This window comes from Rhamphochromis sp. 'chilingali' (genome assembly GCF_963969265.1).
Source record: "Rhamphochromis sp. 'chilingali' genome assembly, chromosome: 7".
NCBI lineage: Eukaryota > Metazoa > Chordata > Actinopteri > Cichliformes > Cichlidae > Rhamphochromis > Rhamphochromis sp. 'chilingali'.
The window spans coordinates 41614508-41639300 of NC_137934.1; the positions used below are offsets into that span (position 1 = coordinate 41614508).

At 43.2% G+C, this 24793-nt stretch overlaps 1 protein-coding gene and 1 long non-coding RNA gene across 2 annotated transcripts; both read right to left on the reverse strand.

Moving 5' to 3' along the window:
- Positions 1-17169: 17169 nt before the first annotated feature.
- On the reverse strand, positions 17170-20602 carry LOC308399761 (uncharacterized protein). Its single transcript, XM_080887198.1, has 6 exons — positions 20594-20602; positions 19577-19738; positions 19256-19465; positions 18623-18788; positions 17696-17775; positions 17170-17539 (listed from the first exon to the last, which is right to left on the reverse strand). Exons 2-6 carry the CDS (start codon positions 19658-19660, stop codon positions 17237-17239), a joined length of 843 nt encoding a protein of 280 aa, XP_080743324.1. The 5' UTR covers positions 19661-19738; positions 20594-20602; the 3' UTR covers positions 17170-17236.
- A 143-nt stretch (positions 20603-20745) lies between these two features.
- On the reverse strand, positions 20746-24186 carry LOC308399762. The gene is made up of 3 exons (XR_013972251.1): positions 24065-24186; positions 21289-21403; positions 20746-20954 (listed from the first exon to the last, which is right to left on the reverse strand). It is a non-coding gene; the product is annotated as an uncharacterized lncRNA (long non-coding RNA).
- Positions 24187-24793: the final 607 nt, after the last annotated feature.

A 24793-nucleotide genomic window follows, 5' to 3' on the forward strand; every position in this document is an offset into this window, starting at 1 on the left:
TCTTGGATGCTGGTCACCATTTTTCGGATCTCCCTTGCGATTAACTGCTCTCGGACTTATCACCACCTGTCTGCCCTCCTATCTGCACCGAGAAGTATTGGCGAGTGGTGCAGGAGATTTAGGTGGGCAGCAAGACTGTGGTGAGGTGTGTAATAGCAGTGACAAATAGGTTTAAGGTGATATTACCACAGGTGTAGTAGTGATGGGGAGGTTGATAGATCAGAATTAGAATACTTTAATAATCCCTAAGAAAGTTATGTGGGGTACAGATGCTCCAAGACAGTAACAGTAACAGACTAAGCTATTTAAATAATGGAATATGTTACAAAGTTTACAGATTTAAGAAATGGCAGTAATATATACAAATCGCTCAATTATAAATATCAAGAATATTACAGAGGTGAAATATATATTATTGACATTTAACTCTAACCAGTGAACTTTGTCATTTGTTATTTTACTGTAGAGCATGTGCAAAAAGGATGTGTTATGTGAAGGCTGTGTGCAGGCAGGAAAAGGACCCAAAGTGCAGACAGTCGGAGGCACAATGTAAATTCAAAACAGCTTTAATGCTGAACTCAAAAAAGGTAACAAAACTGAGAGTCCAAATAAACTCAGGCAAGCAGACAGAACACACAGCATAGAAAACGGTAGATCGCGACACCAACAAACTAAAACACAGGGCTTAAATACATAGAGGGCGCAATCAGGGAATGGGCAACAGGAGGGAAACACAGCTGGGGCAAATCAGGCCTAACGAAACTGGGGAAGCAAAACCAGACACATTAACATAAGACAAGGACCTTCAAAATAAAACAGGAAACATAACACAGACTGAACTTACAGACACAGACTCACAGGCAGGCACTACAACAGAGGGAACAGAGACGTGGGACCAGGGCAGACAGACACTGACTGGACACGGGGATATAGCAGACAGGGGAGACAGCAACTAAGGACAACACAGAGACATAAACCATAAGAAAGAACTCTAACAAAGAAACCAAACACTAGAAATGATAAATAATATAATAAACTCAAAACCCTGGGTCAACGACCCAGGCATCCTAACAGGATGTAACTATTGCAGTATTTACAGTGTGTTAGATGGAGGAGTTGTACAGGGAGATGGCCATGGGCAGGAATGATTTCCTGTGTCGTTTAGCAGTGGTGCTTTTTTGTAGTATTACTCTCTCACTGAGAGCTGTTACAAGAGTTTGGTCCGCATAGTTCCTGGTGGATAATGGCTCCACCAGGTCTGCTCTTCATCACAGATTCTGTTCATAATTTTATGGACAGAATTTCTAGGTTTAGCCAAACCTTTCCAGGGACGCTGAGGAGTGTGATTCCCCTATAGTTGGAACACACCCTCCTGTCCCCTTTCTTAAAGATGGGGACCACCACCCAGGTTTGCCAATCCAGGGTTACTGCCCCTGATCTCCACACAACATTGTAGAGGCATGTCAACCAAGACAGTCCTACAACATCCAGGGTGGACCTCATCCACCTCAGGGGCTCTGCCACCAAGGAGTTTTTTTTAACTGCGTCAGTTACCTCCCCCAGGATTGGCGGCTCCTCCCCTTTGTCCCCAGACTGTTTTCTTCATGGAAGACATGCCAGTGGAATTAAGAAGGGCCTCGAAGTATTCCTTCCACCGCCCGACAATTTTCTCAGTCTAAGTCAGCAGTGCTCTATTCACACTATACGCAGTACAGGCAAAACACCGCGTTCCCCTCCTGAGTCACCTGACGGTTTGCCAGAATCTCTTCAAGGCAGTCTGAAAGTCTTTTTCCATGGCCTCTCCGAACTCCTCCCACACCCGAGTTTTTGCTTCAGCCACTGCCCAAGCTGCGTTCTGCTAGGCCTGTCTGTACATATCAGCTGCCTCCAAAGTCCCACAGGCTAACCAAGACTGGTTGGACTCCTTCTTCAGCCTTGTGGCTCCTTTCACCTTTGGTGTCCACCATTTGGTTTGGCGGTTACCACCAAACAGGCACCAACCACCTTGCGGTCACAGCTCAATGCAACGGCTTCAACAATGGAGATGCTGAACATGGTCCATGCGGACTCCATGTTCCCAGTCTCCCTCGGAATGCTGTTGAAGCTCTGCTGGAGGTGTGCGTTGAAGATCTCGTGGACCAGGGCCTATGCTAGACATTCCCAGCACACCCTCACTATATTTTTAGGCGCGCCAGGTCTGTCCAGCATTTCCCCCCACCACTTGATCCAACTCACCAGCCGCTCTCTTTATCCGAGTGTCCTGAACATACGGCCTCAACTCTGTGATACGATTACAAAATCGATCATCGACCTGCGGCCTAGGGTGCCACGTGCACTTATGGACACTCTCATGTTCAAACATGGTGTTCATTATGGCCAAACTGTGGTCCGTAGTCCAATAACAAAACACTGCTCAGGTTCAGATCTGGGAGGCCGTTCCTCTCAATCACGCCTCTCCAGGTCTCGCTGTTGTTGCCCACATGAGCGTTGAAGTCTCCCAGTAGGACAACAGAGTCCCCAGGCAGAACACCCTCCAGTACCCCACCCAGGGACTCCAAAAAGGCTGGGTACTCTGAACTGTCACTCGTTGCATAAGTGCAACCGACGGTAAGGACCCATTCCCCAACCTGGAGGCACGGGGAACAAACCCTATCGTCCTCTCTGAGAAACCCCAACATACCGACAGCAAGATGAGGGGATACCAAGACACCCTCCTCAGCCCACCACCTCTCACCAGGGGCAACTCCATACTAACACAGAGTTCAGCCCCTCTCCAGGAGGCTGGTTCCAGAGCCCAAGCTGGGCTTTGAGGTGAGCCCGCCTATATCTAGCCGGTATCTCTCAGCCTCATGCACTAACTCAGGCTCTTACCCCACCAGAGAGGTGACATTCCATGTCCCAATTGCCAGTCTTGGTAGTCGGGGATCCTCCTGGTCCCCGCCCGGCTCACAATGCACCCTACCCTACAGCGCCTCCTGCGGGTGGTGGGCGTGCAGGGAGATAGGCCCATGTCCTTTTTTCGGGCTGGGTCAGCTATTCAAGAGTCTGATGGCAGTGGGGAAGAAGGAGTTAGTGAGTCTCGATGTTCTGGATTTCACATTTCTGAACCTTCGTCTTGAGGGCAGAAGTGTGAGCAGTCCGTATTGGGGGTGTGTGGGGTCTTTGAGGATGGAGGCAGCTCTCCTCTGGACACCGCGATGGTAGATGCTTTGCAGAGAGGGCAGCGGAGTTCTGATGATCTTCTCAGTGGTTGTTATCACTCTCTGCATTCGTTTGTGGTCCACAGCAGTAGTGCTGCTGTACCATGCAGTGATGCAGCTGGTCAGGGTGCTCCCCACAATGCAGCTGTAGAACCTGTGAAGGGCAGCGGCAATGGTGTCTGACGTGGGCCTATTGGATCGGTAGGCATACTGCAGGGGGTCCAGAGTGTCTGTGATGTTGCTCTGGATGTAGGACAGCACCACTCTCTCAAAACACTTCGCAATGATTGGTGTGAGTGCAACTGGTCTATAGTCATTCAGGCAGGTGGCTGGGCTTTTCTTGGGGAGAGGGATGATGGTTGTGGTCTTGAAGCATGTGGGGACAGTGTTCTGGCTGAGGGAGAGGTTGAAGATGGAGGTCAGAACCTCCGCCAGCTCATTGGCACATGCTTTAAGAGCCCGTCCCGGGATGTTGTCTGGTCCTGCCGCCTTGCGGGGATTGATCCATTAATTAACTGCACATTGGACTGGGACTATCAAGGGGTGTCCAAATTTATAAGCAGCATCCTCCTAAGGACCGACCTGGCCTTCGGTGGACCAAGCTCATGTACACCGCAAAGGCCGGGTTAGCCGGTAGTGAGCGGTTGTGAAATGGGACAACGGTTTAGCCTTCAGATTTGCGTCACCAGCTGTCTCGGTGGAGTTTAATAAATTCAGCCATCTGCTCCCTTTTTTTTTTTTTCAGGGTTTTTAAAACAGCTTTATTCAGTCTTTTTATCTTGTTACACGTCTTTTCCAAAGCAGCGTTTTGAAATAAATCCCACCTCTCAGTGTTCTGTTCAGACACTAATTTTGCAGCCTCTGAGGAACCTTAAGCTGAACTGCTAAAGCTCTGCAAGATATTTTCAGTCTCATCTTTTATTTATAAAACCATCTTTATGAAATATTTTCAAAATATCGGAGTAGCTTAATTTTCATGCTAGTACATCGATCAATTCCTTTTGTTTTTTTCGCCTGTCCCGTTTGGTTCTTTTGCCATCAGAATTATTGTCTAAAGGCCAAGAAAGATGCCCAACGGATTTACTTTACCAAATGGACCATGCTGGCCTTGCCATTTTGGTCTATTTGATTCACCTTTGCCTTATTGTTTATTTTATTTTTATTTTCGCTTGCTACACACAGGAAAGACATGACTGGGGGAAAGAAAAGGGAGAAAGAAAGAGGGAAAGAAAAACAGCAGGGAAGAGGAACGGTGATAAAGGGCAAAAAACAAAAACAAACAAAACAAACAGACAAAAAATACATATATCAATCACCTGGATCCCCTGTTGAGAAAGAAAAAGATAAAACAAGCAAAAAAAGAGAGCAATACAATAAACAACATCATTGCGAGGATATATGTGAGTATAACAGTGAATACTAAATATTAAACATTATTGTGCAACACATAAGATTGAAAGCGCACAGTGTGCTTTGAGGTAGGAGCCAAAAAGGGTGTAGTTTGTGACTGTGAGCATGAGCGCGCTTTTATTCAAAAGGTTGCTTCATGTAATGATCTGCTAGAGGGTGTGGGGAGTGTTATGTAAAGCAGTTTCATCCCAGTTCTTTTTTATTCCTCGGGCATCCAGAGACGGCACCGGACTCAGTAGTCATTTCATAAAACCTTTATTCATTTTCAGTTATGCATGGACCTTCTAGAAGGGGAGACGTGCATGGCCGGTGTCCCTCTGCAGATCTTCACTTCTTTGTTTGTCACAGTTTTATAGAAGCGACCCCATCGTAAAACCCACATGGTGTGTTGTAAACTCATTGTGAACGTCGGTCATAAAGAGGGCCATCTCCCCTCACCCAAGCTACGCCAAATTCCTCTACAAAACATAGTTAACAGATTACAAGCACTGAGACCCCCACTCTGCATCCACTGGGCCATTGGCCTCTTGTTGTCTTACTTTTACAGGTAAGCATGTGGAGAGTCTCCTGCAAACCTACTTCTAAATAATGATAATTATGAGCTTTTATTACATTCAGGTACAAGCATTAACATCAGCATCCCCCAAATGTAGCTTCCTGTCTCCTTATATGACAGGCTGACCCCCAGTGTCCATAAATTCCCCTCCCTCTACACAATTACACACACTCTCAGGCCTATAGCTAAACCAAACTGAAAGACACAGACAAATCCTTCCCTATTCCTCTGATCTACTGCTGTACCCTCTCATCTAAGCAGCTTTAAGCACATTATATTCTAATTATGTTTTCTTGTACTAACAGGAGCCACAGCCCCGTCCTCCAGGGCATGAAGCAGGTATGGAGGAGATCCAGGCTCCAGACATCCAGAAGCTCTCAGAGCACAAGAGACCAAGGAAGACCAACAGAGGGGCAGCCGTGCCACTGTCCCAGAAAGAGCTGAGGAGAGTCCCAGATGAGGGCTCACTCAGCAGCCGTGGAGCAGAAGCCAGGGGGAGTTGCAGTGACGCGCCCGTGAGCTCCGCCGGCCGCCAGCTGTGCCAGAGTGACCGAGCCCCAGGCCCAGAGGCTGAGGGCACCCCACCCCCCGAAGGGCCCCAAGCGAGCCCCAGGCTCCAGGCCCCGAAAAGCAGCCACCAGGAGTGAGCCGGTGCGTATCTGGACGCCCACCCCCGGACACCAAGAACCACCAATGCACCGATGACCGATGTCTGAGGGCGTCTGCCACTGGCAGGGGAAGTGGTGGGGGGAGATAGGCCTCCATACCTTAGAGGGCCTGAGATGTCCCCAGAGAGGTGGCGTCTGATACCCGACGCCAGGGGTGAGGTTGTACACCCTGATGGTACTTTGGACTCCGTGTATCGTGCCCACCCCCAAGATCCTATATGTATGTGTTATGAGAGTGTGAGTAATGTGAATGTCTAAGTTGTGAGATAAAATTGAGGCACAGGCAGCCAGAAGGGGACAGGGGGGGATGCCTCCCCTACACCCTGGTGACACACCTTTACCCCAAGGCCCTGCATGTGTGGGTGATTGTGGTGGAGCGGGTAGAGGGAGGCAGCTGGAGATGGGGAGGGAAGGAAGGGAGGGGCTCTTAACTTTAGCTACGAACCAGATGTCGTGTAGTTGATAAGTCGGTGGGAGAGGGCTCTGTGCCGCCTGTCATCTGGGACAAAGCTACGAAGCTGGTCTGCATCACTCACGGACCCGATAAGGTTTTGTTTTTTGTTTTCTGTTTTATATCGCTGCCTTGCAGCAAACTAAGGTTTTCTTTCTTTCTTTCTTTCTTTCTTTCTTTCTTTCTTTCTTTCTTTCTTTCTTTCTTTCTTTCTTTCTTTCCCATTTCAAGTTTATAAAAATGTTTTCTCTGTTCAGGGGTTTTGGCTGGTGGCAATTTCTGGGGTTAGTCAGTTGGGAAGGGAGAATGATCACTCCAAAATGCAGGAGCACTGGTTCCAAATTACTGCAAATTTTCTCGCAAAATGACAGGAAAATTTATTAGAATAATAACATGGAATATAAATGGATGTGGTAGTCCTGTTAAAAGACGTAAAATATGGTCTTATTTAAAAACAACACAAGCGGACGTAGTATTTCTACAGGAGACACATTTAAAGCAAGGTGAAGTCAAAATTAAAAACTGGGTGGGCAGGTCACATTTTCTACAGCTCCTTCTCAAGTGCAAGTCCTTCTCAATGGGGTTATCATCCTCATCAGAAGAAATATTAACTTTGTACTGGTAAAGGAATTTAAAGATGCAGAGGGAAGAATAATATGTGTTCAGGCACGGATTGAAGGTGTGATGATGATTGTTTGCAATATCTAGCATATGCTTCTATAAAGAAGAAAGAAAGTTTCTTGATGAAATCAGGGAAATCACTGGGTAACGATGGCCTAACAGCTGAGTATTAAAAAACATTTATTGACATTCTTGCTCTGGTCCTACAAAAAGTGTATAAAGCTTATGAAAATGGGCAGATCTCAGCTACATTTAATTGTTGGAGGTTTCTTTGTTTGTTTTTTGTTGCTTGTTTTTTTGTTTTTCTCCCTCTTATACAGGTTTAATTATATGTTGCAAAATCAATAAAAAACTTAAATGTCAAAAAAAGAGAGAAAGAATAAAGGTGGTCAAACAAAATGTTGATTTTCAAGCTTATTAGAATGATACAAAGTCTTCTTTTGTCTTCTGTACCATATTATGCTTTCACATTTCAAAAATAACTGCACCTAGTTTGAGGAGAGGCTTTAGACTTTTGCACAGTACTGTATACGATTAGTAATTAGTAATTCATAAACCATAATGTCACCAGTTTGAGTAAAAGCATACTTGTGCTCTCAGACACTTTGTGTAGCTGCGCAGTTACTTTAAAACAACACCAATTCTGAGGATGCTTGCAACATCTACCAATCTACCAATTCACACCCATTGGTTACTTAGGCTTTAATTTTGATTTCAAAAGGTATGTACTGCATGCTTTGAAGCTCAGAGCCTGCAACTAGCTGCACTGCTATGTGTTTGTCCTTTATGCATGATGCATGGCTAATACCCAAACTGCAGGTTTCAGTTTGTTCAGGCACTAATGCTCGTTTTTGCTACCTCTTCTGCTGAAGGTGTTAAGTTGTCACCCACTCACATATTTCAAATATCAGTCAACCAATGAATATAGTCGCTTAATCCCCTGTGACTTCATGTTAGAAATTAGAAGAGCTACAGCCATCTGTTTTGGTTACAGACTGAAGGGCAGTGAAGGACATGCATCCTCAAGGAAAGTCAGTGTTGAATTGCACAGCGACCTGTACACATACACATTAGGTTGAGCATTTGTAGCCAGTGACACACTGAGTAAATCTACCAGACCACCCAATTATGCAGCCCCTGTAGGGTTGGTATCGGTCATAGGATAGGTCATTGACAAACAGATGGGTCAAGACTTTATTTAAATGTGTAATGTATGCATGTGTTGGTGTTTTTCTCTATCTGTTGTGTAGGGTCATGCAAACAGCATTCAAGCATGGCAGTGCTTTGTTGTTTTCAAAGTCAAATTGGGTGTCCCCCATTCTGTAGTTCATAAATCCTCACTTATCCATCCAGCTAATGTGTCCACGTGGATGATGTTTTACAAATGACAAATTTGATTTCCAATCCTCACCACAAGTTATATCCCTTGTTTAATTGTCCGAATTAAAACCAGCTTCACCTCTAACAGACCAATCAGGCAAAGAAATTACTTCCATTAGCCCATTTTCACCTGCTTAGACAGTCAGGATTCATTAAGGTTGTCAGTTTTTTAATCCACATGTAATTAAGCACTGAGGACCTCCAAGGTCCTACTGTACAAAGATAATATTGCCTGTCCAGTTATCAACCAGTGAGCATGACCCTATATTTTGGCTCAATTCAAGGAACAGTCCAACTGGGTCACCTAAATTGAAGTTTCTCTTTCCGTAAGCAAAGTTACATTAGATCAATCTCCTTTTAAATAAAAAATAATTTTAAAAAAACAATTCCCCCCTCGCCCCTGCGGGCGGTTTATCCTTCAAGCTCGGGTCCTCTACCAGAGGCCTGGGAGCTTGAGGGTCCTGCGCAGTATCTTAGCTGTTCCCAGGACTGCGCTCTTCTGGACAGAGATCTCCAATGTTGTTCCCGGGATCTGCTGGAGCCACTCGCCTAGCTTGGGAGTCACCGCACCTAGTGCTCCGATTACCACGGGGACCACCGTTACCTTCACCCTCCACATCCTCCCGAGCTCTTCTCTGAGCCCTTGGTATTTCTCCAGCTTCTCGTGTTCCTTCCTTCTGATGTTGCTGTCATTCAGTATCACTACATCGATCACTACAGCCATCTTCTTCTGTTTGTCTACCACCACTATGTCCGGTTGGTTAGCCACCACCATTTTGTCCATCTGTGTCTGGAAGTCCCACAGGATCTTAGCTCGGTCATTCTCCACCACCCTTGGGGGCGTCTCCCATTTTGACCTCGGGACTTCCAGGTTATACTCGGCACAGATGTTCCTGTACACTATGCCGGCCACTTGGTTATGGCGTTCCATGTATGCCCTGCCTGCTAGCATCTTGCACCCTGCTGTTATGTGCTGGATTGTCTCTGGGGCATCTTTACACAGCCTGCACCTGGGGTCTTGCCTGGTGTGATAGACCCCAGCCTCTATGGATCTTGTACTCAGAGCTTGTTCTTGTGCTGCCATGATTAGTGCCTCTGTGCTGTCTTTCAGTCCAGCTTTGTCCAGCCACTGGTAGGATTTCTGGATATCAGCCACCTCCTCTATCTGCCGGTGGTACATACCGTGCAGGGGCCTGTCCTTCCATGATGGTTCCTCGTCTCCCTCCTCTTTCTTGGGTTTCTGCTGCCTGAGGTATTCACTGAGCACACTGTGAGTTGGGGCCATCTTCGTGATGTATTCGTGGATGTTCCTTGTCTCATCCTGGACTGTTGTGCTGACGCTCACCAGTCCCCGGCCTCCTTCCTTCCACTTAGCATACAGCCTCAGGGTGCTGGACTTGGGGTGAAACCCTCCATGCATGGTCAGGAGCTTTCTTGTGTGGATGTCAGTGGCTTCTATCTCCTCCTTTGGCCAGCTTATTATCCCAGCAGGGTACCTGATCACGGGCAGGGTGTAGATAGCCTGGATCTTGTTCTTACTGTTCAGCTGACTCCTCAGGACTTGCCTGACCCTCTGCAGGTACTTGGTGGTTGCAGCTTTTCTAGCGGCCTCTTCATGGTTCCCATTCACCTGCGGAATCCCCAGGTACTTGTAACTGTCCTCTATGTCTGCAATGTTGCCTTCTGGTAGTTCAATCCCCTCAGTTCTGACTACCTTCCCTCTCTTTGTTATCATCATTCTGATGTCATTGCTGTTTATCCTAGTGGTTCTGCTCGTCAAGTATTAATTTTGACTGTCTGAGAAGGCTCTCATTCCAGGTCATCGTAAATGGCCTGCATTTGTATAGCGCTTTTCTAGTCCCTAAGGACCCCAAAGCGCTTCACACTACATTCAGTCATCCACCCATTCACACACACACATCCACACACTGGTGATGGCAGTTACATTGTAGCCACAGCCACCCTGGGGCGCACTGACAGAGGCGAGGCTGCCGGACACTGGCGCCACCGGGCCCTCTGACCACCACCAGTGGTCAGACTGGACTCTCCACCAATTGCTCTCGGAACAAGAAATAGTTTGGATAACTGGAAATGGAATTAATCCACCAGGTTCTTAGCTCCTCAGATCCCAGGGGTGTACCATTTGGACCTGTGCTAATGCTGAAATGTAGAACTTATCACAATGCAAGGAAATGTGTCACTAACTCATGACTGACACATGGAGCCCTGGCAACCCTGTCATATACTCCTGATTAAACCACCAAGAAATTCTGGATTGTAACCAATTACTACAATTACTGAGAGTAATAGAGAATGTATTCTTAGGCCATTGTAGTGGTGCATGGGCTGTGGTGCAGCAGCAGGGAAGACGGACACCGTGGCACCGCAATCATGCCTCGACAGCTTAAAATCTGTGTAGGGTCTCGTGTTTGCAGTTTTTGGTGTGTATGTTCAGCTGGCGACTGGAAAGTCGCAGTCACGTGTAACAGCAACCGCTAATAAAGTGTGTTAGATGCAGAAAAGCATGAACATGTGGACTGGGCTGTCCATTAGGGTGCCTGGGTTGTTGACCCAGAGTTTTTTTTTTGTTTTACATTATTATTGAACTTTGATTTTGACATTAGTTATCATTTCTAGTCTTTTGGTTTCTTTGTTAGAGTCCTTGGTCTTCTGGTTTCTGTCTCTGTGTTCCATAGTTGCTCTGTCTCCCCTGTCAACTGTATCCCCTTGACAAGCCCGCCTGTCTGTGTTATGTTTCCTGTTTTACTTTGAAAGTCCGTGTCTCGTCTTAATGTATCTGGTTTTGCTTCTCTTTTCTTGTTAGTCGTTAGTTGTTTTGAATTTGAATTTGAATTTTTTTGAATTTGAATTTGAATTTAGTCCTGATTTGTCCCAGGTGTTTTTCCCTCCTGTTTCCCATTCCCTGATTGCTCCCTCTCTGTATTTAAGCCCTGTGTTTTCTTTGGTCTGTGTTTTGAGCTCCCTAATCCTGTACTGTGTGTTCCATCTGCCGAGCCTGTTTAGGTTATTTGTAGTTTCAGTTTAGTTAGTCTTCATGTTCTGTCACGGCTGGCGGAGTGAGCCGTGTGGTGTGGAGGAAAAGGAGGACCCAAGATGCAGCAAACTGATGATACGAGTGACGTTTATTTACACGGTGGCAGTGGCAAAAACAGGCAATGAAGCATGAGTAATGACAAACCTAAACTGGGAGAAACTAAAGAGCAAACCTAAAATCTACAAAATGGAGAGCGGAGCAGAGAGACGCAGACTAAGGAACAGGATACCAAGAAACACAGACGAGCTGACAACGAACACAGACCGACACCCACTATATATACACACACACACACAAGGTAATCGGGTAATCGCACACAGGAGGGAAGAACAGCTGATCTGAATACACATGATGACTGGAGGACACAAGCTGAACACAATGACAACAGACACAGACCTTCAGAATAGAACAGGAAATCTAGGACACGAGCCTTCAAAGTAAAGCAGGGAACACAGACTGATTTACAACACAACACGGGAACAGGAACAGAGTACCAAGGACAGACACAGGTAGGGCTGACAATACACCAAACTTCAGGTTAACCCCTAAACTAATACAAATCAGAATAAACACAAAACGCTGGGTCAACGACCCAGGACCATGACATGTTCAGCAATAAAGCTGTTTTTGAGTGCAGCTTTGCCTACCGGTAGTCTACACTTTGGGTCCACCATTCCTGCCTGACACTGCCGTAGTTTCATTACAACCATGAACAGTATAAAAGTCAGACTGAGTCACAACCAAAACACCTTAACATAGTTGGATGACGGGACGGCTGACTGCTCTCAAATGCTGTTATTTGATGCTCATGATCTTCACCTTTGCTGGGTACAGCTGGTAGAGTGGCCCCCAAACATTCCTCCATGTAGGACAAACCCTACATTTGTATGTAAGATAAGATAAGATAAGATAAGATAACCTTTATTAGTCCCACACGTGGGAAATTTGTTTTGTCACAGCAGGAAGTGGACAGTGCAAAAGTTATGAGGCAAAAATTAGAATACAATAAGAATAAATACAGTACACAACTGTACAGAATAGAATAAAATAAAATACTACATACAGTAGAATAAAATAAAATAAATATACAATAAGATAAAAATAGAATACAAATACAAATACTATATACAACTGAGTAAAAATACAACGATGACAGAAAGGATTATTGCACTTAGTATTATTGCATATGTATGGATGTGTGTGTTTGATCAGTTAAAGTCTTTATTATGGAGTCTGACAGCAGTGGGGAGGAAAGACCTGCGAAATCTCTCCGTCCCACACCGTGGGTGCCGCAGTCTCCCACTGAAGGAGCTGCTCAGTGCTGTCACAGTCTGCTGCATGGGGTGGGAGATGTTGTCCATCAGGGATGACAGCTTAGCCGCCGTTCTCCTGTCACTCACCACCTCCACTGGGTCCAGAGGGCATCCTAGGACAGAGCTGGCCCTTCGGATCACCCTGTTCAGTCTCTTCCTGTCCCCAGCAGAGATGCTGCCGCCCCAGCAGACCACGCCATAAAAGATAGCAGAAGCCACAACAGAGTCATAGAAGGTCTTCAGGAGTGGGCCCTCCACCCCAAACGACCTGAGTCTCCGCAGCAGGTACAGCCTGCTCTGCCCTTTCCTGTAGAGGGCGTCTGAGTTATGAGTCCAGTCCAGTCTATTGTTCAGATGAACACCAAGGTACCTGTAGCTGTCCACAGCCTCAATGTCCATACCTTGGATGTTCAGTGGTTGCAGTGGAGAATGCTTGTGCCTGCGGAAGTCTACCACCAGTTCCTTGGTTTTACTGGCGTTGATCTGGAGGTAGTTCAGCTGGCACCAGTCCACAAAGTCTTGGGTCAGACCTCTGTACTCCTTGTCGTCCCCATCAGTGATGAGGCCGACTATTGCAGAGTCATCAGAGAACTTCTGCAGGAAGCACTGGGTGGAGTTGTGGGAGAAGTCTGCAGTGTAGATGGTGAAGAGGAACGGAGCCAGAACCGTTCCCTGTGGGGCCCCCGTACTGCAGACGACCCTGTCCAACACACAGCCCTGAGTCCTCACATACTGTGGTCGGTCGGTGAGGTAGTCCAGGATCCAGGTAGTGAGGTGATGGTCCACTCAAGAGTTCACCAGCTTGTCCTTTAGAACCGAGGGAAGAATAGTGTTGAAGGCACTGGAGAAATCAAAGAACATGATTCTCACAGTGCTTCCAGCGGTCTCCAGGTGAGCGAGGGAACGATGTAGGAGGTGAATGACGGCATCATCCGCTCCAATGCCAGGCTGGTAGGCAAACTGAAGTGGGTCCAGTGATGAGCTTATTAGGCGCCGAAGCTGAGCCAGGACCAACCGCTCCAGGGTCTTCATCAGGTGGGATGTCAGAGCCACCGGCCTGTAGCTGTTGAGGTCCTTGGGGCGTGAAGTCTTTGGCACTGGTACAACACAGGAGGTTTTCCAGAGCTGTGGGACTCTTCCCAACCTCAGGCTCAGGTTGAAGAGGTGCTCCATCACCCCACACAGTTGGTCCGCGGAGGACCTGACGACCCTCGAGCTGATGCCATCTGGACCCGCTGCCTTCTTGCCATTAATCCTCCTCAGTTCCCTCCTAACCTGGGTGGTTGAGAGAGACAGGCTGGAGCCTTGTGTTGAGTGTGTATTGGATGCTGCAGTTGGGGGTGGGGGGGAGTGAGCAGGGTGAATAGAGGAGGTGTGAAGTGTCTGAGGTGGAACAGCAGCAGTGGGGGTGGGTGAGTCTGCAGCCGATGTTGTAGACTGCCTCATGGCTGAATCAAATCTGTTGAAGAAATGATTCAGTTCATTTGCCCATCTCACATCCCTCCCAGGCAGAGAGTTCTGCTGTTTGTGGCCCGAGATGGTTCTGTCCGGTGGAAGCTAAATGTTTGAACCTTGTATCATCAGTCACTGCTCCGCTGCAGCAATAATAGAAGTCGTACATACAGAGGTGTGAAAAGGCATTTGCTACCTTCCTGATTATTTTGCTTGTTTGTTTTGTTTTGCACACTTGTCATCAGAATATTTTATTAATCCCAGAGGAAATGATGTGGTCACAGTTGCTCCAAGACGGTAAGTAGACAGTAGGTGAGTAGACAAGTTAAACAAGTTAAAGTACCATATTAAATACTATAATACATTACAAAATAGCTCTAATATTTAGCAATGAAAATATAAATAAAATTGAAATAATGCACCCCTCTTATCTTACTAATAGTTATTTTCTCTGTAGTGGATTTGCAGATATTATGTGTGCACTGTTTTGAGATGGAGGAATAGCCAGATAGCATCAGGCAGGAATCACCTCCTGTGTTGTTCAGTGGTTCTTTTTTGTAATCTCAGTCTCTCACTGAGCCTGCTCCTGGGGCTGGCCCGCACTTCATGGAGTGGGTCGCAGGTATTATCCAGCATCTTCATTTTCTTGGAGAATATCTGCCTCTCTGACATGACCTTCAGACAGTCCAGTTCCATTGCCATAATGTTACTGGCCTCGTGGATCAATTGTGGATCTTGTGGATCTTGTTGGCATCAACCTGCTGCTCCAGCATGCAGCAGCATAGAGTATGACACTGCCCACAACAGAGTCGCAGACCATCCTGAGCATCATCCAACAGATGTTGAAAGACCTCAGCCTCCTTAGAAGATACAGATGATTCTGGCCCTTCCTGTACAGTGCAGTGGTGTTTTAACCCAGTCCAGTTTATTGTCCATGTGTACTCTGAGGTATTTATAGTCCTCCACTGTCTCCACATCAACTCCCTGGATTGGAACAGGGGTCAGTGGATTCATTTGTCAGCATTTCCTTGTTTCTTATTTGTTATGTATAACTGTAGATGATTCTACTCACACCACATGATAAAGGAGACCAGCCTGGTGATCCATCTTAACACCTTCACTGATGCATCCACCCACAGGAGAGTCATCCGAAAACTTCTGTGATGGCAGGTCTCTGTGCAGTGGCTGAAGTCTGTGTTGTAGAGGGTGAAGAGGAAGGGGGAGAAGATAGCCCCTTGTGGTGGGCCTGTGTTGCTGACCCCCTTGTTAGACACATACTGTTGAAGATGCACATATTCTGGTCCTCCTGTCAGGTAATCTACAACCCCCCCAGCTTGTAGTTTGAAGAATGACAGATGCGCAGTGAGATTTAAAGTACGCAGAATGAAGGCTGATTGGCATGAAAAAGCCTGGCAGAAAGCTGATTGAACCCGACCGTGATGTTACAATCAGCTTGACAGCGTGAGAAAGTGGAAGTGATGTGATTCGTAGATTAGCTGCCAACACTTGGGGAGCAGACAGATTGGTGACTACAGAGGGTTGGTTGGTTCAGGGGGTTGGGAAGCTCATCTTGTAACCGGAAGGTTGCCGGTTCGGTCCCCTCTTCTGTCTGTCTTGGTTGTCGTGTCCTTGGGCAAGACACTTCACCTGCTGGTGATAGCCAGAGGGGCTGATGGCACGATAAGGCAGCCTCGCCATATCGAGGCTGCCATTTGAGTTGAGGGTCTCGAAAGCGCTATATAAATGCAATCCATTATTATTATAACGCATAAGCTTCATTTCTGCTGTCTAGGATGGCACAACCAACCATTAGATTTAGGAGACACTTACCTTTTCTCACAGGAGCAGGTGGGTTTCGATAGCTTTTTTCACTTAATAACCTAATTGATCATTTAAGAACTGTAATTTTTATTTTCTGGGGTTGGTTTTTGCCAAATACTAAAAACGTACGACTTGAAACATGCAAGTGTGATAAATATGCACCCAAAATAAGAAATGCGAATACTTTCTCAGAGCACTGTATGTTTGGCTCAGACTGAACCCAGGTCTTAACACCTGCAGTCTTACACATCTCATGGTTGTCAGCTGGTGGTAATCTGGTTAACACTCCTGCTGTTGTTGCTTTTGCAGCTTCAAAGCTCTTACTGGATTTGTCACATGAGTTTCTGCTGGGAGGTTTTTTAGACTGCTGCCTGTGCTCGCAGAACATGAGAGCACACACACACACACACACACACACACACACACACACACTATAAAACACACTATAAAATGATAATATTAAGAGATAAAATGCAGTATTTGACACATACGTACTTGCAAATGTTGCCTCTTAGCTACTGTACACTCAGAAAAATAAAGGTGCCAACTGGAACAAAAAGTGGTTCTTTAGACTGATGCCATAGAAGAACCTTTTTTGGTGCCACAAAGAACCTTTCAAACAAAGGTTCTTTGAAGAACCATTTCTTTCAGTGGTTCACTGAAGAACCTTTAAAGGTGCCCCAAAGAACCATCAAGAAATGGTTCTTTGGGGCACCTTTAAAGGTTCTTCAATGAACCACTGAAAGAAATGGTTCTTCAAAGAACCATTTTTAAAAAGATCCTTCAAATGGTTCTTTAAAAGAACCATTTTAAAGAACCTTTTTTGGGTGGTTCTTTAAAGAACCATTTTAAATCTTTCAAAATAAAATGTATCATAAATTGAATTTGAGTAGGGTAAAATAAATACAAGCACATATATTAATGGTTTATTGGCACTTTGTATTACAGAAAAAGACAAAAAGGCATTTTAATGCTAAGCACAACACCACTACTAATAATAGCATACAAGTCATTTAAACAGTAATAATTAAATATCTTTACTATAAATACATATAAATATTATACTATAGATAAAACAACAATTTTTACATTAGAAATAGCAATACTTTCATAACAGACAATTAAACAACACATTTTTATCAGCATGTTTGCATTTTCAGTAAGACTATTTCAAGAACAATCTTTTTATTTAAATTATCAATTAACTGCAGCCTTAAGTTATGTAAGTTAAGTTTAATGTGGGACTCATGGTCCTTTGTTAGTCCACACTGGGACAATTTCAGTCTCTCACCTGCACTATGCTGGCAATCTAGGAGATATTTAATGCATTTGCCACTCTTTGCACAGCTACTGGTACAGGTGTAGTCAGAGTTCCCAAGTTGAGAACAAATGCCTCCAAAAAGCAAAATGTCTTTTTTAGTTCACTTGGATAGGCAACATTGTAGACATGGTACAGGGAGAAGACAATACCCATCGCCAATGAAATGTCCATTTCCCCACTGTCCAGAATCATTTTTTGTCCATCCATCTGGACATTGACCTCAGTTGAATCACTCAAGGGCTTGCCGTCACTGCTGCTGAGTACGATTGTAGGTATCGGGCTGTGTGGATCCTGAAACAGAAATTAAATTCTTGAAATGAGGAGTATAGTTTAAATAAGTATAAACAACAGCTGTCCCAATGAAAGTATAAAACTCCTGTAAAATACTGGATTTGTTCAAGACCCCCCCCCCCCCCTCTCACCATACCAAAAAATATATAAATTTACCTTATTTATGACGAAGAGATGAGAGGCATTTTCTTTGAAAATAGATGGCAGGAGAAGAACAGCTGTGTTTACCATCTGACCTGAAAAATAAAGAGAAATATGTAAATATTTTCTGGCCAATTTTGTTAATACAAAGCAGTAAAGGCCATATGAGTGCCTTTATCAGGAGTTGAATGTCTTGCAGAACATAAGCATTAGTGCAGTAAATGTATACCTAATTAACTTTTCAGTGTAATTCAGTGTAAATGTTAAGCATTTATACAAAACCCCCAAAATGTTGTTCAGTTCTGTAAGTTGCTAGCTTTAAATAATTTGAGTCCTAAAGAACTTGCAGAGCAAGTCTAGCTGCCACTGAACATTTTTTGGGATAAACATTGTGTGAATGACTGAAAATCTTCATAGAGATACATATAGCATCGAGGGTATATCAGTTAAATCTTAAAGTACATCATTGCAGAGACGAGACAGGAGAAATGTCAGTCTGTGGATATTGTAAAGCAGCGGTCCCCAACCTTTTTTGCGCCACGGACCGGTTTATGCCTGACAATATTTTCATGGACTGGCCTTTAAGGTGTCGCGGATAAATACAACAAAATAAAACTAGTACCGGTACCGAAAAAAAGAAAATTTATTCATAACACACGTGAAAAGACCCAGGAAAACAGAGTAAACGATAAAAACGATAACAAAATAACGCTGAAAACCGATAAAAACCCTGAAAAACTATACATTTCACACCTGAGCCTCAACTCTCGCGGCCCGGTACCAAACGACTCACGGACCGGTACCAGTCCGAGGCCCGGGGGTTGGGGACCGCTGTTGTAAGGGACACTGTGTTTACTAATGTGCTGTATGTGAAACCTTAAAAAGTGGTATCTGAGATAGGAGTTAAAATTGTTTTTGCTCATTATTGCCAAGTGCCCTCACCTTTTCTTTCAGTGTCTGTCTGGCTCTCATCAACAGATTTTAAGCAGAGGGTTTTAAGGTTGCTGTTTGGGGCTATTGACACAAGCTTCGCTGCCAACTTACTGAATCCTCGGATTACTTTTTTGTCCACATCAGTTTTAAGTAACATGGAAGCCTCTTCAAGAAGCTAAAATAAAGGATAAACATATATATATTAGCTTTGTACCATAATATATACCATTATATAGCAAACCAGAACAATCATTATTTCACACATCAATTATCATTAGAGAAGAAATTATAATTTTGCATTTGTTTAGTTTAATTCTCAAGTACACATTGCTGTGCAAAAGGGATGTTTAGACTATTCTTCCCAAAAAACTATCATTGGCATCAGATTAGTCCAAAATTATCCTGTAGCATGAAAATAAAACCAAAGAGAAAGACATAGTCAATGTGGCAATTTCTGTTAGTGTTCTGTTAGTGTACTTTTATTACTCATGAAATCTGCTGAGTCAGTCACTTTGCCTGTCCTGTAGGTACATGATTATTAGAAGTCTGTATAAATGTGCAGCACATCAGTACATATTCGTGTTTTTGCTGTGCACTATTGTTATTGTTGTTTTTTGCTGCAGTTTTTGATAAAACACTCACCACAACAGGGATAGTGAGACATGGGAATTCTCGTAGAACCTCTTCAGTAGTATGCTGAAGAATGTAGTGTGTTCTGTACTTCTGTATTTTCCTGAGGTGCGTTTGAATGACATCCACATTTGGCCTAGTTTTTTGGCACTCTTGCTTAATCACTGATACATGTTGGTCGGTGCTCCTTTCATCCTCCCCATCGTCAAGAGGATTGATATCCTGGTTATTAAAAAGTTTAGCAAATATTGAGAGAAAAAACAAACAAACAATACTTTTAACTTTTATGTACAATTTAAAATGGCAAACAAACATTGAGCATATTTAACTTGCCTTGGTTTTTTTCAAAAGGATACAGGGCTGGATATCTGATGATCTTTTTCTTCCTGAATTTGGAACTGAGTATTTCTGTCTCATTTTTTCAATTTCCTCTACGTCTACTAGTGGTCTTCTTTCCTTTTTAAACTTGTTCCTGAGAGACTCATGCAGAGCATCCTACAAACGATAAAAATGTAACTAATTATTCATAAATAGGTGCAACTAGGTCCTCCCTTTATGCAAGACATTTACCAGAAAACTTTGAGTGACATAAAGCTGGTAGGTTTGCTGTAATCATGTCATAACCTAATTAGTTCCTATTTACAGATCTCTTCTTTAACTCTTAGGAGTTGATCGAACACATGATATAAAGGTTTGGAGCACTTTAGATTGGCTAAATACACTATAAAAGGTAGATAAAGTATTAATGGCAATATGTCCTACAAGCATACTCGTCATGATCTTTCAGTCTATATGTTAATACCTCTACCTTTTAATAATAATGTATACTTTATTGATCCCCACAGGGAAATTTCTCTCTTTGCATTTAACCCATTCACTCAGTGTGTAGGGACGGTACCTTGCTCAAGGGTACCTCAGGGTAGCCGTTCAGTTGATTCAAACCCCCGACCTTCCGATCATCGGATAACCACACTACCTACTGAGCTATCCCTGCCCTATTTTCAAATTTAATTTTTTAAATACAAAAACTACACTATCCTGATACAAAGGCAAACAGAGCTAATATAATGCTGAATTTCACACCATTCACTTGAGAATTCACAGAGAAATGAAACAATTAATTTAAAAGAGCAATTGATATTTTATTTATTGTTTGACCATACTGCACGACATCTGCCTCAAAAATCACAATACTAATACTTGTATTGTAGTGGCCACAAGGGAACAGATAACCTCTGAATATGTAGCAATGAAAATGTTAGCATGTTACACTCATTAGCCAATAATTGGGCAATTCAAAGACAATTTGTTGGACAATTGTATCAATGTTTGCTTTTCAGGAATACTTACATATCCAGAGCCATAACTCTCCTTCAAAAAAGGAAAACTCAGAAGGACAGTCCTCAGAAGCTCTACATACTGCACATGAGAGGGATACCTGCAAATTTTGAATGATGAACTTAAATTCTGATGTACATACTGTATTTTAAATGAATCAAATCTTAATTATATATAGACTTACATTGTCTCATTACTCAAGTGGTCAAACAGTGCTTGAATAAGCATGTTTTTGAGTCTGTTCTTGGTGGGTGACTTTAGTGCTGCATCTTTATTGGTCAACGCAGTGAGCACAGCTGGAGGAAACTGCACTTTGCAGTTAAACATAGGTTGGAGTGCTGACACAGTATGCTTTTCTTTGTGTTGCCTTCCACTGCAAGAAGAAGTAAGAAGTATTTTTAGAGTTTGTTACAAGACATGAATATGCGTGTCCTTGTGTCCTGCATCAGGAATATCCGCATATTTAAAACGTACAATAACAGCTGCTGAACTACAGAAACAGAATCATAACAGAGAGTAAGAGTGGCTGTGACATTTCAATTTGAAAGTAAATGGGTGTGTGATGCACATCAACGCTGGAGAAACAGAACAGGGCTTGCGTCAACCCCTTGCCCCCCACCCTCCAACACCATAAACCTAGGGGAGGGGAAACACTGGATTGTATGAATGTACAATTCAGTGAATCAACCAGTCAACTTAAGACTCACTCTTTCAGCTTCTCTACAGCAGACAAAAATTTCACTTGGTCTTTCACTTTTGGAAAAAGACGCTCACTCATTCTTTCAGTCATCTGCAGAAGTGTCGATCCATCGATTTCATTGTCTGTGGCACAGAAAAACAATAAGACACGATCAAAACAGAAATGAGCATGTCAAAGATAAAGATTAAAAATATTATAAAACATTACTAAAAAAACAGCTATGAGTTCATTAGTGACTATAGATGATGACAGACCTGTGGAATAGCCAAAAAGTGGTTAAAATCATTTTAACAGTGGTTGACAACTCCTAACTAAAAAGTCATGGTTTAGGATGTATCTTACCTAACTTTGGTATGGACTGCCTTAAAAGGTCGGTGGATCAGTGTAATGAAGTCTTGACCATCACATCTGTATGCGTCCAAAGCATGAAAGTCTACCTCATCCCCAGGCTTGAATATCAACAGATCATCAGTCTCTCTGATGTGGTATGATTGAAGGTGTCTTATAAACTCCAGTGTTGTGAAAAGTCTTCCAACAAGAAACCAGTTGGCCCTGATATACACAATCAGGACTATTTTCACAAACAGTGGAATTTGCTCTGCATGCACAAGTTCCAAAATGAAGAAATCTCCAACTGCATATTTTACAGAGTTTAAAATGATGCATTTACTTGTCCAGAGTTTCTCATCCACAGTAACGGCTGTCTCCAAGTTTTGCAAACAAATCTGCAAGTTCACTGGAAGTTCTTGAAGTGATAAGTTATTAACTGCTGCTTGTGTATGATCGCTCCTGATGATCCGTTCAGGCTGCCACTCCCAGCATTGACGAAGCTGATTCCTCTTTGCCAAAGTCTGACAAATGTTAATATAGTTATTGGTGATTCTTGCTACTGTCTTGAAATATTGATGTCTGGCTTCAAACCTCATGCACCAATGAGAGCGGAGTGACCCATAATCAAGGATGAGCTGAGGATAATGTAGCAGAAAATGCAGCTTGGGTGTAAACACACCAGGAAACAGATTGATGAAATCTGTCAAAAAGTAAGTGATCAGTTCATGTAGATTACTAATCCAGTCAGTGCTGATGGTTGGAGCAAGAATAATCTCTCCTATTTCTCGAACCAAAAGATAAAGCTGCCAAAACTTGTTACCCTTTTCAATCCTGGAGCCTATGAGGAAAGGCAGAGTCCTAAATAATGTCCATTTCTCAACAGCAGTTCCAGAGATATTTCCATCCAGTGCTACCTTCTCAGATATTAGAGCAGGTTTGGAGGTGCAGTCATTCTGTCCAAAACTAAAAGTCCTTATGCTGTCATTCACCTCTTGGATAGTAACGGTTTTGTCCTCGTGCAAGGCTTTTACAACAGACTTCAAAACAAGAGGAATGACCCCCTCAAGAAAATCATGCATTAAATCAGGTGGGAATGCATTTGTGGTATCAAAATATGACAGCTTGTTGAAGGCACATGGGCCAGTTACACCATACACTGACCTACAGTGGGGGTCATCTTCAACACATTGCAGATGGTATGCATGAACAGTCTTTGTTCTAAGAACACAATCTCCCTCACTAATGATCCTAGACAGGTCCTTGTAATGACACATACAAAACCTGCATATTCTACCATTACTGAATGAGCAGCTAAAACCTGCAAGTGTGTGAGAGGTTAAGTTGTCTGCAGATATTGTGGCCAGACCACCTTTGATGCAGTACTGTCTGTCTTCAAATTTTAATCGTAATCCACGTTCTTGCAAAACCTGTAGGTCACAAATTAATGGTTCTAATATTTTCTCAAATCCATATGTTTTCACCAATCTATGTTTGACAAGTATCAACAGATGAATATGTCTTAAAACAGATCTGTCTTTTGGTGGAATATTTCCCAAAGTAAAATAAAATGCAGACACTTTATGTAGACGTTTCTTTGATCCTAATGGATTAGAAACTTCAAATTCATCACTGTACAACTGAATTCTCAAATGTGGGTTGTCTGTGTTAAAAAAATCACTTTCTTTGTAAATTTTCCCATCACTAAAATCTGTTAAGGTTTCAGGAGCACGGGACTCTGGCCTAAAAATTTGTCTTAAAATGTTAGGATCATTACATATTAATTCTAAGACTTTTAGAAGTGGAATATACTGAAAAGTGTCCTGTTTCCCAGTAAAAGGATCTATTCCCAGGATACATTCAACAGGTTCAATCAAGTTTAATTTCTCAACACAGTATCTGTCTAGTTGATATGCGTTGCTGACTGCACTGAAGCAATGTTCTACCAAACTATTGTCATCAATATAATGAAAACTTGATATATCAAAATTAAGAGTCTGCAAACATTTAGAAAATATCTCCCTATAGTTTTCAATAAAATACTTGAAAAGTGACTCTACTTCACTAAGAACAAATGTTTGAACTTTTCTATTTACAATACTTTTCTCTTGAAGATTCAAGGAAAACAATGCCAGTTGTTTTCTCACAGTCTCTGTAAAGTTCTCTACAAGTTCACTCAGAGTTCGTTCAGATGATCTGGGAAATTCAACAGTTTCCTGGTCACAGTCTGGGGCAGACTCTAATCCTTGTTTCTGATATTTATGTTTCTTCCTTATGTGATTTTTCAAAGATTTCACAGACAAAAACTTTCTGGGACAGTCTTCTAGTCCGCAGACAATGAAGAATCCACATTCACTTTCATGGTATATCTGTTGATGTTTCAGCAGTTTTTCATATGTTGGTTTTCTTGTGGAGCACTGTGGACACTGATATGGCACATCCATAGAAATGCTCACCTACAAAGACCTGTTGATAATCTGCCAATTCATTTTCCCCAAGCCAAAGAGATACTTCTCCAGCAGTCCACTGCTGAGCCATGATCTGTTAAAACAAAACAAAATTCCATTACATTGTTTTATTCTGTGACATCAAAAACTTATTTATTTATTTTTTGTTCATTCATTTTCCAAGCCGCTTTATCATCATAAGGATCGGAGGGGTGCTGGAGCCTATCCCAGCTGTTTTTTTTAGGCGGGGTAGACCCTGGACAGGTTGCCAGTCCATGGCAGGGTCGTCATTCAGATATGTATGTTTGGATTGTGGGTGGAAACCCACACAGAAACAGGGAGAACATGCAAACTCCACACAAAAAGTCACCCGGTTGACCCTGGGAATTGAACAGAGTCTTTCTAGCTGTGAGGCAGCAGCGCTAACCACTATACCACCGTTTAGTCTAACTTTTAAGCCTTCTTCAGATAAATATTGATAATTTTATGCTTTGGATTATCTGGTCTTGTTAGTATAATGACCTCTTTTTTGCCTAATATATGATGTTGGATAAATGAAATGTACATAATTTTTTTTTAACTATAATAAAAACGGACATTATCTTGGTAACATCAAATGACTGGAGCATAATTTGTCAACTACTCTGAAAATAAGTTCTACAGTAACAGTCAAAGACACAACTTCTCATGTGTCACATTTCTATTTATTCAAAACACTTAAGCATTGCTGTATTTTAT

Bases quoted from the DNA above. Each gene is read 5' to 3' on its own strand.
- LOC308399761 (XM_080887198.1), bottom strand. From the start codon at position 19,660: ATGAGACAGAAATACTCAGTTCCAAATTCAGGAAGAAAAAGATCATCA. The intron at 17,776-18,622 runs GTGAGGGCACTT...TTTATTTTTCAG, and splicing joins GACAGACACTGAAAGAAAAG to GTCAGATGGTAAACACAGCT. The intron at 17,540-17,695 runs GTAAATTTATAT...TTTCTGTTTCAG, and splicing joins ATCTCTTCGTCATAAATAAG to GATCCACACAGCCCGATACC.